The 15,688-nt window shown below is 40.2% G+C and overlaps 1 protein-coding gene across 7 annotated transcripts in view; it reads right to left on the bottom strand.

Annotated features, from left to right (window-relative positions):
- ANKRD44 (ankyrin repeat domain 44) overlaps positions 1-15,688 on the bottom strand; it is a 135,134-nt gene that overhangs the window by 58,115 nt on the left and 61,331 nt on the right. For all 7 annotated transcript variants that reach the window (XM_035565732.1, XM_035565739.1, XM_035565714.2 and 4 more), the window contains exons 3-5: positions 11,544-11,622; positions 3,421-3,491; positions 233-433 (exon numbers count right to left, since the gene is read on the bottom strand). In XM_035565732.1, coding sequence (XP_035421625.1) covers positions 233-433; positions 3,421-3,491; positions 11,544-11,622 — 351 coding nt within the window. The remainder of the gene's footprint in view (positions 1-232; positions 434-3,420; positions 3,492-11,543; positions 11,623-15,688) is intronic.

Here is a 15,688-nt window from a genome sequence, read left to right as displayed (position 1 = left end):
AAGTTTGCATGCACAGTTCACTTGCATGCCAGCTCTGTACACATGCTTTCCTGCCACTCTTACTTCTGTAGATAGGTAACTTGGCACACAGTTTGGGAAGCAGCTGAATGACAGCAATCATAGGTGTCAGGGATATGGGACTCAGTCCAGACCCAGCCATAGTGGACAAACATTTGAAAGAGGAAAAACCGAATAAGTAATCAAAGATCAATTTTGCTATTAACCAACTCACCTCAATGTGGCCATTCAGAGCTGCATGGTGCAATGCCGTCCGCCCACCTCGGTCAGAGACGTTGACGCTGCTCAGCATGGGAATGATGACTTCTGCACACTTCACCGCCTTGTTTGCAGCAGCCACGTGCAACGGGGTCTGCCAGTTCTTGTCCCGAGCATTGACATCAGCTGAGTGCTTAATCAGTACTTGCACTGCTTCCTGCAACGGGAGCACTTGAGAGCTATAAACAAGCAGTTTGAATAAATACAGCGCACATATTCTTGACAGCTCAGTGATGTTATGTATGCATTTTACTTACGCATCCCAGGCATGGCCAGGAGGAGGGAAAGAGAACAACATTCACCTAAACAACCTCTCAGGTTACTGAAACAGTACTGCTCATTCAAATACCAGACTGCGCATCACCTTCGCTGTCATGCAGAGCATTGTGCTTGCAATCAAAATTTCCAAACTAGATTTTATGACATACAAAGCCGTCTATGCAGACAGCCCAACCTGTTTGGTTGATTAACCCTCAATACCTCAGTCGTCCTAACTGTGCTATACCTTAAGAAACAAATGGACTTATCTGAGCACCCTCTTACACATAATATTTACAAAATGAAGAGCATGTCATTTTGGACAATGAAATCACAGTAAATCGCTCTAAGTTTTATTTATAAACAGGAAAAAGGAAAATATATATATATCTAAAAACAAAATTTTAGCTTTACAAAAACATGAGAATCACAGGCAAGGGTTGACACTGGTGTATGTCCCCAGTTGCCATTAGCATTCCTTCCCTCCCCAAGGGCTGAGCACAGGCCAAGAGTCTTCACTGCAATATCCATTCTATCAGCCTGAGACCAAACAACATCTTTTAAGATTAAACCAACCATTTTGTTGGTTAAAAGTGAATATTTCCCTGTGAGAAAATGTATTCTTCTCTCTTGAGGGACTGTCTCACTTGAGAATTTACCATCAGCTCTTTTTCTGCTCCCACTCATGGAACTTCCATTAAGCAAACCAGATTAAAAAAGTCTCTCTCTAAATTACATTGCTGCTTCTCTTCTTTTTTTCCCCCCACAAACCAACAAAATACAAAGGAACCACAGGGACACAGTAACATTCAAGTAGCCTCGTCTGCTAATTACAACTCACAGCTGGGAAGTGGCAGAGCTGTAGCCCTACATACTACCTTATTCTTTTTCCATAAACTGAAAAGTTTTCTGGCAAGTCCAGCCAACGTTTTATTAATAAATAACAAATACATCATGTGTGCATTTAAAAAGCACTTTTGTATCTAGAAATGCCCCAGAGAGTGCCTGCAGTCTGTATCAACAATACATCCCATTACTAGGGAGTTTTAGTTCTTTGTTCTCAATTGTTCTCAATCAATTTCTACAATTTTGTTTTCTACAGCCACTCCACCAACTGTCATCTAACAGATTTGTTCAGTTAGTTCAGTTTGCATCTCTTCAAACACCAAGAATGATATATTGTTCATGTCACAACAGGATTTTCTTTTTTTAAACTACAGGCCCACTATTTTCAAAATCATTTAAATATAATTCATTGGGGATCTATCCAGCTGTGACATGAAGTCATCAGGAAAAATCATGCAATTTGACTATTAATGAAGGAAGGAAAAAGTTATGGGAGAATTTTTTAAACTAACCAATAAGGACTAAAAAGTCAAAGCTAATAATAGTTACACTTTTATTTATTTATTTATTTTAGTGTGTATACATTTTTGTTTACATCTGCAGATCTGCTGCTCTATCAGACTAACAGTGTTAAAATCTTTATGGGGAAATTTTAATTTTATTGGTTTTGAGAGCATGAGCTAGACCTTTTTCTTAGCATAATTTCTACATGTGCATGCAGTCTGCAGCTATAGCATAAGCCTCTGTTTTCAGTGTTTCCAGCTAACCCATGATATCAGAGTGAAATCTCTTAACTCTTTCACACCATACGCCTTTCCCTGCTGCCTCACTGGGGTACCAGAACTGCCAGCACTGGAGAAGAGCTTCTCATCTTAAAACTGGCTGTCAGCAGCCAAAGAGTAAAAGACACAAACCCATAAGAAGACATGCATTTTCAGTTAGAACTGTGATTGAAAATAAAAATCACGTACTCTGACACATCCAAAAAAGGAACCAAATACTGCAATTCCTGAATCAGGAGGAGTGTAGTTGTTTTTTAAGGCTGAAGTCTGATCTTTGTTTTCCAACATGGCTTTTTGTATTTTGTCTCATTACAGCATTCATATCCTATCAGATATTCCTTTCAGCGGGTTTTGGTGGCTGCCAGCAGCTGGGAAGCTCAGCCAGTAGCCAAACAATGCCTGAGTTCAGAAGCAAGCCCAGGATTCCTGCCTCCAGGCTTCGCAGGCACTGGGACTGTTACAGAGGTGATTCAAGTCCATCAGTCTCTGGAAAACAGCCACCCTCTGTCTCTCCTGCATCCCCTCCCCTTGCTCCCAGCAGCCAAATCAGCCTGCAGTTGGGCTTGCTGTTAACAAAGTATTAGGAGGACAGAAGTATAGGAGAAGGTCCAAAATGGACAGCCAAAATACTGGTACAGTTGAAAACGCAGTCATGCCTGAGCTGCATTCCAGTTAGTTACTGTTGCTGCTTCTTGAAATAGCATTGGAGAGAGTACAATGTGATGCCAGAAGATTTCTAGCTGTCAAGTAGAAAAATATGGGCATACCTCCTTTATGCATGAATCAAGTGAATTAACAGAAAAGCTAACAGATGCCTTGAAATGCAATTAACCAAAATGAACTGTGCAGTAATGCATGTAGGATTACACACACACACATCCACTCCCTCCTGGCACATACACAGCATGAACACATCCATATGGGTTTATTCCTCCTTATTTTACCACTTGATGATGATGACCCTGAAGACCATGGTGATTCTACTCCACGCCAGCCAGGGTCACTCACTCCAGCTGGTGGTTGCTCAGGACTACTTGCTACAGTAACGCAAAGCATCCCACAGGGGGAAAATCAAAGGGTCAAAAGCAACTATAATTAACTGGTAAAAGTTGGCCTCTGGCTGCAATGCGAAAGGCCCTGCACACAGCAAACGTTCTCCCCGTTTGTCACTGTGCTGCCTACTGTGGCTTTCAATGATCTGCTTTTTTCCCCAGCATGGAGTTTACGTGCAAAAGCAGAATAATCAAATCTTACTCACTTCACTCCTTGAAGCAACTGCTCGGTGGAGAGGAGTCAGCCACATGTTGTCCTTGGCATTAACACGAGCGCCTGCAAGTAAACAAGCAGAGGTTACATCCATGCCTTGGGTGCGACACGAAGAGCATTGCCCAACTGGTTTCCTAGTAACAGGAGCTGAGGCGGATTTAGTGCTCTCCTCGTGGCTCTGCCAACTCTTCTGGCACTCCGTTACCTTTAGAAATACAGTTCCATCTCCTGGGCAGATAGGAGCAGGCGCACGATTCAGAAAGAAGGGAACTGATCAAATCTCAATATTAGCAGGAGCAGCCTTGTTTATAGGACACAACAGAAGCAGGATTTGTAGTAGGGGTTTATGTATGTACGTATGTACTTGTGCGTCTATGTGTGTGTATTTATAGGATTAACAGATACAGGATGTCTGTTAAAATGCTGTTTCCCTGTTGAGCAGATCTTGATGTGACCAATAAAACATGATGGGGAAGCGTGCCGGCTGCGGGGGAAACAGCTGCCTCCCTCCCCACCTCTGCATCTGCGGGTGCTCCTCAGCAGACACCAGAAGGGAGATGAAGGGCGCTACCCATTTGCCTCATCCACAATTCAGTGCTAATGGGCACTCTGGCAAAATAGAGCTGTGCAAGAGGATGGTTTCAAGGTCACTTGCCAGAATAATGGATAAAGGATGAATATTTAACAACTACTGCAGTGTTGGCTGACTACAGACAAAAAAGAAATGGATCCTGTACATTTCTGTAATGAGACAGATTTGTTTGAAAGAAATATTAAACTATCCATTGAAGTGATACCCCAAAACAGGACATCTAGTGGAAGGAGCTGGAGAAACTCTTGAATTTTAAAAGGGCTTAACCTGAAAACATTGTACCTCTTAGGCCTACAGCCAGCAGTGCTAGTTTGAGAAGTCTGGCACATGAAGAAAAAATTTAAAGAAGCACAAGCATTATGCACGTAGCCTGGACGTGCCTTTGAACTTTATGAACAAAGGGATTCTTAAGCTCCATTGTGCACCACAACTTAAGTGCATATAAAATCTTTTAATTAACAAATCACACTCTGGATCAGAAGCACTTTCTGAAAGCTGTTTCTCAGGAATATTAAGGTACTCGCCTCTGAATCACCGTGGTTATTGGGAATTGTGCTAGATAATCAGAGAAGAAACAAGTTCTTTCAGATTACCACAAGCTGGGATATAATTTTTTTGGCTCCAAGAAAAAGAAAGCCACTTTCATAACTATTGCAACAATCAGAGGCAATACCTCACCTCAGAACTTTGTACCCAGTGGCACAACCTGCCTTCTAGAGAAGCACCCTGTAGTAAGGACAGCAATAGTTTCAAAGTGTTTTCTAATGAATCTATATATAAAGCAAGGAAGTTGCTACCTTCTTTTATCTACTTGAGAAGGCCATTATGATTGAAATATGTTGGTACTCACTCTGAAGCTAAGCTACCTGAGACACCTCCAGATTTGCATAAAGCAACCACCTCCTCCACCTATGATGACTCCAAGGTACCTCATGTTACACCGATGTGATCCTATAGGGACTTTGGGGATACAAAATGCCTAGATGAATTCTAATGATTGCCACTAAATGCCTCTTTTTTACGTCTACAAATTTATTTTGCATTTGTCTTGCTTTTTTTTTTCTTAACTAAGTTTTCTTTTGGCTTATTTCTGGCCATTCACCAAGTCCCACAAGCAGATGGTAGGAAATCAGAAAGGCTTATGTACAGAGTAGCAAAGTGTGACCAAAATCACGTCATTCCTCAATATTCACCAACTCCAGGAGCATCAGAGAATACAAAGATGATTAGAAAACCTAGGGAAGTGTCTCCTTCAGTAGTTATTCATGCCTTTCACTGATCCACTCACCCTTCAGGAAGCTGAAGAAGTTAGCTGCCAAGAACAGAGCTAAGGAAAATAACAAAAGCAAAACACTACCAGTATAAATAAAATAATCCACAGCATGTTATCAGCCTTTTCTTCTTCAGCAGTTTTCTGTATTCCCTTACCTCTTTGTGGTTTGGGGCTCTTTATATGACAAAGTGAAATTGCTCTTACGTACCTAATTCAACGCGACAGCTGAATAAATTTGTGATTTATGTTTTTAAAGAGCTGCACAATTCAGCTGCTGCCTGTTACAGAAGCCACTGTTCTCTGTGTACTAAGGCACACATTTTCTGAAGAGATGCTTCAAAATGTTTCCCTCTTTACTGCCTATTTGCTTCACCAACATTCGGCTTTTAGTTTTCCAGCAGCATCTTGCAGGCAACAGCTAAAGGATGATCAAAGAGCTTCACCAGCACCAAGGCACACCTTCGGGGCCAAAAAATACCTGCCATTTTAAAGGAGAGAACAGGAGGCACCCACCAGGGAGCAATGCTCACATTTTCAAAGGCGTCCTCTACACTTCACAAGCTTGAATGCCCTGCAACACCCTGGGGGACAGCTCTTTGAAAGCCCTGAGCAACACAGAAATCCAACTCTGAAAACTCAGTGCTCAGATTGTTAACGTACCTAAAATCACCTGTGTCCAAGAATCAAAACCTTAAATTTTCAAGTCTATCCCATAACACTTCCTCAGTGTCACCCAGAAATTCTTTACCCTGGATCATGTACTTTAACCGTGTTTCAGTGCACTTCTACAACACCCTAAAAAGTTAGGATAATTAATACCCTTTTATACATGTGAGAGGCCTACAGCTGGTAACACTGAAACCAGTGCATATGGTGGCCTTCACAGTACCCATCGTCCTCCTTGAAAAGACAAGCTCCTTTAAAGTTTTCCCTTAACACCTTCCAGGTAGCCACAGCACCCCCACAAAACCCCCACTTAAAACATTCCCCCAGATAAGAAGCCTTTCTCAGCCCCATTCCCAGACCTCTGCCCGTAGGGCCTCACACCTCTGGGCCTGACAGGAAGGCCTGGCTGCTGGATTTGTTCTGTGAAGCTCAAGTAGACGTGCTAACGCACAACGTCACAGATAAAATCAACAGAGAGGAAACTTTCTGTAATCCACTCTTCTTTAATATGGCTGTGTTGTAATCTCTGAGATCTTTCACTCTCAAATTTTTCTGCCAAAAGAGGAAATAAATCTAAAATTGCCTCTGTTCTTTTGAGATCAGAAATAAACAACCTGATGTTGGCTTTCAGGAATAAAGTTAACATCTCTTTATCCTAGCTGAATTATAATTTTCTGTACAGCACATTTGCCAAATCCACAGGTCTCCAATAAATCTAGATTCTGCAGTCTAAATCTTTGAAATTAGGAAGGATCAACTGATGAAGGAGACTCTGTTCTCTGTCCTATTAACAACATTAATAAAGTGCACCTTTCCAGCCCCTGCTATGAAACACAGCAACAGGCACATGAAAACAAAAGGAGTGATCCACCACCACATGCTGAGAGATACACAATATAAACCAAAAATAAACACACGCACAAAAATATATATAACAGAGCAGATGAAATTGGAACTTAAAACAGTAGAGCTAGATGTCAACAAATGAACCTAAAAGCTGGGGAACACCTACATGACAGAAACATGAGGTTTGACAGGATCTCCTCAGAGCTAAGTCCAAGTCACTTGTTAATTAGGGAATTGGCCTGGAGATGCCACTGCAGTCACAGGACAGGAGGAGGAAGAAGGCAGGTAAAAGCACACGGGTACTGGGTCACTCAGGAAAGAGACAGGAGAGAGTCCTAGGACATCCTCCAAACCTTCACCCAGAAGAAACAGACAAGGTTTTTCTTGAACACTCCTCATTCCCCAGGGACCGGAATCCCAAAGCCATGGAAAAGGCAGAGAGAATCTGCCATTCCAACTCTCTTACTCTTTAGCCTGCCAGAAAGAAAAAGCCATGAATTTGAGTTCAAATTGGGCAGTGCCTTCCCCCTGCTGCCTATGTACCAAGGATGGCCCAGAACCTGCCACGTGTGTGACAGTCTCGCTTCCAAATCTGCATGCCAGGGCTTACCAGGAACCTTTCCAAAGCATGCTGGGGTTTGTCCTTTTCCTCATCTAACGTGCAATTTATGAGATGGATGTCAACATTGCATGCACATCCCTAGCGCATAAACTTCTTGCCAAGAAGCTCAGAGCCTTCTGACATAGTGAGGCATGATAACATTGCCCAGATCACAAGCTCGTGTGGGAGAGGGGGAACAAGAGGTAAGGAACTGAGCTCAAACATTATGCCCTCAGCACCAGCTCAAAGCCCAAGAGGGGGAGAGGTATAGGCACGCATGATAATGGAGCTTGGATTTATCCAGACAGTTCTGATGCATCCGTGAATGTGTCATCATAAGGAACTTCATGTATGTGAGGCAGTTGCTCTGGTCCTTCTTCTTGACAGAAAGGAAGTGAAAGATCTCAAAGCTCCATGTAGCCAGCTTTCATATAGCCTAGAAAAACAAAACCTCACAGCACGTCTCCAGTCTGAACCACATGGTTATGGATCAGACCTTTGAGCTGATGTAAACCCACCTAGCCCTGACATTTAATGGGCTGGGATGATTTATACTAGTTGAGGGACCTGGCACTGTGTCCCCTGTATCAATTCCAAACAGATTCCATTTCAGTGGCTAGAAAGCCATTTCTGGTATGACTCCAAACACCTGGGTAGAAACTTTATTCATTAGACACCACATTTATTTGCGCTGCCACTGGTTCATGGGCCACAAATCTTAGATGTGCATGTTTCATTTAATTTCTCTCCTGAGCCCTATACAAAATGCAATGGGTTGCTAGCTCTCTCAGCTTCTGCTCAGGCTGAGAATATTATTGTTTGAGTCTTACAGCGAGCATTTTTGTGCTTTCTCTCTGTGAAAACACCCTCCTATTTTATGTACAACAACAAAGCTTTTCTTCTTATGTAACTTAATTTTATGAACAGATTAATCTTTTATGAAACACTTACTATGTTTTCCGAATGAAGAGGTGAAACAAAGGGAAGATGCTGCTGTTCTCTTCGGAGCCTAGTTCACTGCCAGATTCCAGTAACAAAAAGGTGTTTATAATAACTCACAAACCTGCTCCTCCAAACCTTCTCTTGGATGCAAGTACTGTTGTGTACCACGAGTAATGATAGTTCAGAGATTAAAGGACAATCAATAGGTAGAACATACAACACAAGATTAATTTTGACTCATGCTGAGCTAGTTGGGAATGACCCCCACACAGTTCCTTCAGATTGAACTCCAGCACTTCCCCACTGACACAAAATAAAATTATTAAAAGCCCACATTATGAGTTTTTCTCCATTCACTTAATCATAAAATGCCAAGATATATCACCTACATTTGTGTTGTGACCAGAGAAACCCTACAGCCTGTGGATAACATTTTGGCAGCGAGGTGCTGGAACAAAGTGTCCAGAAGAACATGATGAAGTCCCTTTTCCCCATTAGGAACACAATGGAGAACAAGATCCAGAATGTACCCTGCCTTCATCAGGATGTTGTGTAATGCTATTGGGATTCAGAGGAGAAATGGGCAGAACTGCTTCACTTTTCTCTTTAGGTGGCTATTATTGCCTGTGCTGCTACTTGAAAAACAGGCAGACAGCAATGGAATAACAGTATGTTACAAACAACATACACTGCAAGAACACATACACAGATTAAGTTTATCAACTCTTATCTCCTAGCGAATAAAAGCCTGTTTGCATCAAACACATTGAAAAAACATCCAAGCACAACCCATCAGCAGAAGAATGCTCATCTAAATCATTTTGCTGCCATCAGGGTTAGAGCAGAAGGATCTGATACACGATGGATGTCAAACTAGCTATACTCATTAAACAATGAGAACATTCAAAACAGTCCAAAAAACGTGCAGAGAAAACACACGGGTATAGTAAACCAAATTCTCCTCCTTTTTTTTTTCTGCCTTCTCCAGTTGAGGTTAGGCTGGTAATCCAGAAGAACATATTTGTACTGTCTGCATGCACCCATTAGAATATCTGTTCCTCCATCATTCACTTTTAAGCACCATCACATTTTTCAACAAGGAGACAAGAAGCTCTATACAAAAGAAAAGCAATATAGGCAGAGAGAGGAGGTGAGGTGAGCAACAAAGCTGAAGACCAGGAAGCAGCAGAGCCTGCCGAAGGAGTGGGACAGCAGGCACAAGGCACTGCCACATATACAGCTGTATTGTCTATGATGTTACTGCCGAGCAAAAAAGCTTGGTCTTTTTGGTCTTAGGCCCTTGGACATACACGTAGCTAGTGTTAATCTACTATATGTACCATAAGCACTTTAGAGAAAAGACTGAATCAGTAGTGCAACCCATGCTAGACACCAAAGCACCTAGGAAAATCAAAGGCTTTGAATATCTCAACCATGGGAAAAGCTTCAGTTGGCATTTTTACCCTGTTGGACAACAGAAAATGTAGGGTACAAATCTGCAGAAAGCTTGTTTTCTTCAAGTTCATGGATCGCAGAACTATTTGTTCTGGGCTACAAACCTCATTTTACAAGCTATGTCAAGTAACCTTCAGAAATCCCTTCCAACCAGAATTACTCCCGGATTCAAGGAAATTAGGTGGTATCTAAAAATCACAGGACTGGTATTTCTTAAATAACTTTCTAAAAAGAATATGCAAGTCATTTGAAGAGGCAGTCTAATAATTTGTAAAACCACAAATTATAGCATCACACAGCAAGAATCATATAGTAAGGTTGCTTGCAAGGGGTTAAAGATTTGTACCATAAGGTTCTTTTCAATTCAACACTCTTAAACCAACATAAGCTTTATCCTTACAGTTCCCCAGTTTAGGAAAACATCGCCTTTGAAATCTGCAAGCAAGTACAGGAGTTTACCATGAATTAAAGGTACTTCTTGAGAGAAATCAAGAGAAATCTCCTCTATACTTTGTTTTGACTTTTTTGTGTGCGTGTGTGTGCGTGCACGCACGTGTGTGTCACTGAAAGTGTTTGGAAATATTTATGATTATTTTTCACAGTGCTTCTGGAAAGGTAGGTTAGCATTACATTCCATAACAAGCCGGAAAAAAAAATCTAGAGCAAATTAAATTAGCAGTGTCAGCATGAGATTAAAATAGGGGTGTTCTTGACTTTTAGTGCACTGTTAAGACTGTACTTCAGTCTTTATGCCACACACACACACACACACAAAATAAGTAAGAAAATAAATAAGAAAGAGGTATTTTGAGCACCTATAGCCAAACGTCTATCATACTCCACACATAGAGATATAAATAGATTACTTTTGTTCATGATTTGTCATTCTAAAACATTAGATGACAACATATGAGTTTTTTGGCAATCCCCTAACAAGGGGATGCTTTTTAAGGGAGGACCTAAGCAGTTACAGATAATGTTTAATATACTCTGTTTTTGAGCAAAGTATCTTAAGATAATGTACAAATATAAAATATACTGTGCATATATATATTATATATATACACAAATGTATACACACACACATACCTGTCTATCCTAAGAACATATTATTGTTTAGAGACATTTTTTTTTTGACAAGTTTCTCTTTTCTTCAAGGACTACACACAAAAATTTCATGCCTTTCAAAAACCTATCTGTTAGTATCAATCTGTTGGAAAAGGTAACTGTTGTTCTCTCACTGATTTGCAAGTTGTTGTGTAGATATATCCTGCTGCAGAGTTTCTATTCTCCAAATCAACTTCCTAACTTTTAGAAGCATGTTTCTAATGTAAATACCACTTACTATTTATTCAAACTCGTTCATAACTTTCTACTATTATTCTATAATCATTTTTGCCTAACAAGAATTCTTGGCTTGTGCTCCAGGACTTGAGCCCACATTTTAAACATGTACTTCAGCATGTTTCTGAATCCACAAATATTATCAGTTTGAATGCTTTCAGAGTTTTTAAAAACTAGTTGCTTTGTTTGTTAATTTCACTTAGTCAGGATATCTTTTATAGTTGTACCACCACATTTAAATACATTTTGTAAGTTTGTAAACAACTGTAACCACCTCTGTGAAACTCAGCAATATGTACTACACAGAGCTCACTCCCACATGCTTTATTGGCTACTTCTTGTCGCATTAAAATTAGCTAATTTACCCAGTAACGACAGTAAGGGATGCTAACTTACCCGACAAAATGAGAAGCTCAATGATGTCTGCATCCCCAAGGAACGATGCAACATGAAGAGGTGTTCGCTTCTCAGCATCCTGCAAAACCACAGATGGTCCAGTTAGAAAACATGGCTGATAATTGCAAGCATTAGTATTAATGAGTAATGCATTTTTACAGTGTTTTTTTTTTTTTTTTTTCCCCCAGTATTTCTGTTTATCATTAGAAATACAGTCTCAACTAGCAAAAGAACAAAATTCAAGGTCTGGAAAACACACTTTCTCCCAATAATCCTCAACTTCCTTATCACTGGGTTCCACCAGACCTTGCAGAGAAATCTTTACTCTGATATCCTTCCTACAGGTAGATAAAATCAAGTCTAATATAAATCAAATCTCCAGCACATCACAGTGCTCCTCCTGCAAAGCCAGGACACATCTGTACACGAGGAAAAACATAACCCTTGTGTCTCTTTTGGAAAGATTTGCCACTAAAAATTGCAGTAACGTACTTCAGAAAGGTTATTGCACGCCACTTAGTCTGGTTGGTTAGAACAGCCCAAAATGGACTTGTACACATAGATCAACCTTTAAACACAAGTAAAGAAAAGATTAACAGCCAGGTCTGCATCTTTAAACTTCTAAGAATTATACCTTATCATGCATTCAATTTCCAAAACACAGATATTTCTTATTTGATTTCTGTCATTTTCTGGCTTAGGGAGTCACATTTTCAAGATTGACTTTCCTAATTTCATACGATATAAATACAGTGTTCATATATTAAAAAAAAAAAAAAAAACACTTTCTTTTATTGATTTATTCAGATGACTCAAGAACATAGGGCTTTTAAAAAAAACTGCTAAACATGACAATATGGGAAACAGATCACAAGCACGGCTAATACCGTGCATCACACTATAGCCATGTTTTTTAACCACCAACACATAAAGTTCTAAGAGACTTATCAATCAAACTTATTAAATTACAACTTACCATAATTTGATACTGTAAACTGGTAACAAATTCAACAACTGCGAGTGATACCAGCAGAAAAATCCTACTGGTATTTACACTTTCTCCCTGAAACATCTCTCTGAGCCTGTCAAGTAAAATATCTCTTTTAACATGCCCAAGAGGTCATCAGCTGCAAGCTATTTTGGACTATCTTCAAAGTATGCTATAAATGTGAACAAATCAGTGTGGCAGAATCATTTGTCATGTGAATGCTGAAAATTGTCTTCCATCAAGTGCAAGGCACGGAACCAGTGTTGTTTATTACTATGTTTGCTTCTTGTATTTGTATATTTGGTGTCTTGTTTTGTTGTTGTTTTTTTTTTTTTCAAACACACATGATGTACATAGTCCTCAAATTCTGTTGCAGTACATTTTGATCTTACATGTTAGACATGCACATGACACACTGAAGACCAATTATGTGGACGCCCTGGTTGTCACAGGTCAGGGAAAAGATCTCTCAGAACTTCACCTCCCCACATGGCAGGTAAATTAAAACAATATGAAGCAACTCTCCCTTTTCTCTTTCACAACCAGAAGCAGTGGATGCTCTATGGGACCAAACTCCCCAAAGAACTCCACATTCAATGAGTGACCTCCCAGAAACTGAAATAACAAATTGGATTTTCTTGTATGTCCAAATTATGACAACAAGAACTATAGCCTCACCTTGACCAATCTGGCTGTACACTGCTTGCTCACTGACCTCTGCTGTGCTGTAATCCACCAAGGACTAGTTCTTAGGGGCTGCGTGAGTACACACTATGAGATAACTTTCATAAACTTTCATAAATACTGCTTCTTATCGCCTATCCTAAGGCTATCCACTACACAAAACATGCTAAGACTGACCAAACACTTGTACAAGTATAGAATTGGTTTTATTTATTTTTAGCTTGTTCATTTTAATTCACAGATCTCTCTTAGTACAGTGTAGCCTTTGTAAGAGCTATTGTACCTGTCAGTGATAAATTTTACAGCAGCTTCTTGCAACGCAGCCAAGGTTTGCAACAGAGCTAACAGTTTGAAGTTAAATGTTAACAATACAATAACAACAATTTTCTATATCAAAGAAGCTAGGCTATTCAGTGCTTTATTGATAATAAGCAATATTTTATACAAAACTGTAAATCTAACAGATATTTGATAATCCAGAGAGGAAAGGACATGAAACGGAAATGCTTTGATGTAGCATTGTAAACTTAGGGGGATACTAATGGGTCTGAAAGACCTGCAAAAAACAACAAAAGAATGAATGCTTCCACTACCAAAGTAGTATCTATCTGTAAATAATCTCAGCTTTCACTTTTTAAAATCAGTGCAAAATTACGTCAAAGAAAATGAGAATCAAGTCTTCAGAGAAAGAGAGGTTTTCATCATGCAATTGCATGTACACTTAATTTCTCCAAGTTTTAGGCACAAAGCTAAAATTTCTCCAGTTATCAGAGCCAGGCACAAAGCAGAATTCATCCTCATGTGAACTATCAGAAAACAAACAAAGAAACAATGCATGGTGTGGAAAAATGAGCAACAAACATGAGGCCCCCCCAGGCAGCATTTTCTGGACTTTGGAGGGGAGAAGTGCCAACACAACGCCTGCAGCAGAGCCTTGAGCAACTCAGCAGAGGAAAACTCTTGAGTTCCTGTTTACGTTCTGCACAAGGCTGAGAGAAACACAGAGGAACCAGGGCACCTGCCTGTCCGTCAAACCACGCTCCTGGCATCCTCCTGAGAGCCACCAACCACTTCAGCAAGATCTAAAGAGCTCACCGGCATTGCATCTGCTCCAGACGCTACGGGACGTCCAACTACAGCTGCCATTCTGACATGACAGCAGTAAAAGAAGCACCAAAAATAAGTAGCTAATACTGATGTAAAGACTGACGGTTACAAACAGAGAAGGGAATAAAAAGGAAGTTTGATGTTTCAGCAAGAGGTCTGCCAGTACCCCACAAAGCTGACAATCCATTATAAGGCAAGGAAAGGGGTAGGGGGGAAAGAATGATAACAGGGTTACAAATAGCACTAAGACAAATAATCAGACCTGCTTCAAGTGCAGTTCTTAAGGGAACAAAAGGTCAGTAAGAGACAGCAGATAAGCTAAACAATAGCTAAAATAAATTATTCTAAATTGAGATACATACTCTCTTCCCAAAACTGTATTAGGGGCTTCACTAGTTCACAGAGATGATGCTGCATGTTAACATTATCTGTACTTCTTTATTTTTTAAACTACAAATCAAGGAAATTAAGAATTTAACAAATAGGCAATCAAGGACAGAAGGCCTCAACAAGAAAAGCACTCAACACATGCTTCAACTGTTGAAGCAATTACAGTGACACTGATAAGGCTCAATGTTAGGCAACTCCTTAAGTGCTTTATTGGATCAGAGCCCCAGCACACATGAAGATTAGCAGAACAGTGGCTCACATGAATCGTACCAGCATACACAAAACGTTTGGGCACATTAAGAAACAGGCCAACAGTTTCTCCTCAGCATAGCCTGTATCTCAAAGCAGGTAATGGACCAAAATCCATCAGAGTCTTTTTCACAAGTCTAATGTTATTTTGTAAAATACCACAAATTCTATCTATATTTTTTTAGAGAAAAGTATTTATTGTAAATAAAAATCATGCTGATTCTCTTGCATCACAAATGTCAATACAGATTCAGTATTCGATGTCCTTAAATTCCTGAAAGTTGTTCAAAATTTCCTTCTGTAGAAAACAAGAAAATTCTCCAGTGTTTCCCACTTAAATTAAGAGCACATTGAACAGTGCTAACAGAGGCTACATACCCACTGCAAACACAGCCATTAGCTTGTACTGAACTGTCACACTGTGTCAACACAGAGGCTTTCCAAAGTTCTGGAATACATTCATTCCTTCAGAAGACTTTCTAACATGGCAGAAGCACTTCCAGAAGAAGATCACTTACTTCCAAAATAGCTTTATCTCCTGTAAGACTCCACAGTGCCAAAAAGAAAATCAGCATTCCTTGGACGCGAGCAGCGACGAGCATCTGGTTCCCAAGATGACTGAAATACCACATGGCTTTCTCCCTTTGTCCCAAGTCAAGCATGTCACTGCAAACCAACCGACAAGCTGTTTTCCACATCAGCTACCCGAAGCACGCAAGGCCTTCCA

This window comes from Cygnus atratus, chromosome 6 (assembly GCF_013377495.2).
Source record: "Cygnus atratus isolate AKBS03 ecotype Queensland, Australia chromosome 6, CAtr_DNAZoo_HiC_assembly, whole genome shotgun sequence".
Taxonomy (NCBI): Eukaryota; Metazoa; Chordata; class Aves; order Anseriformes; family Anatidae; genus Cygnus; species Cygnus atratus.
Note: the sequence above shows the minus strand (reverse complement) of the source record. Positions and strands in the feature narration are given on the sequence as shown.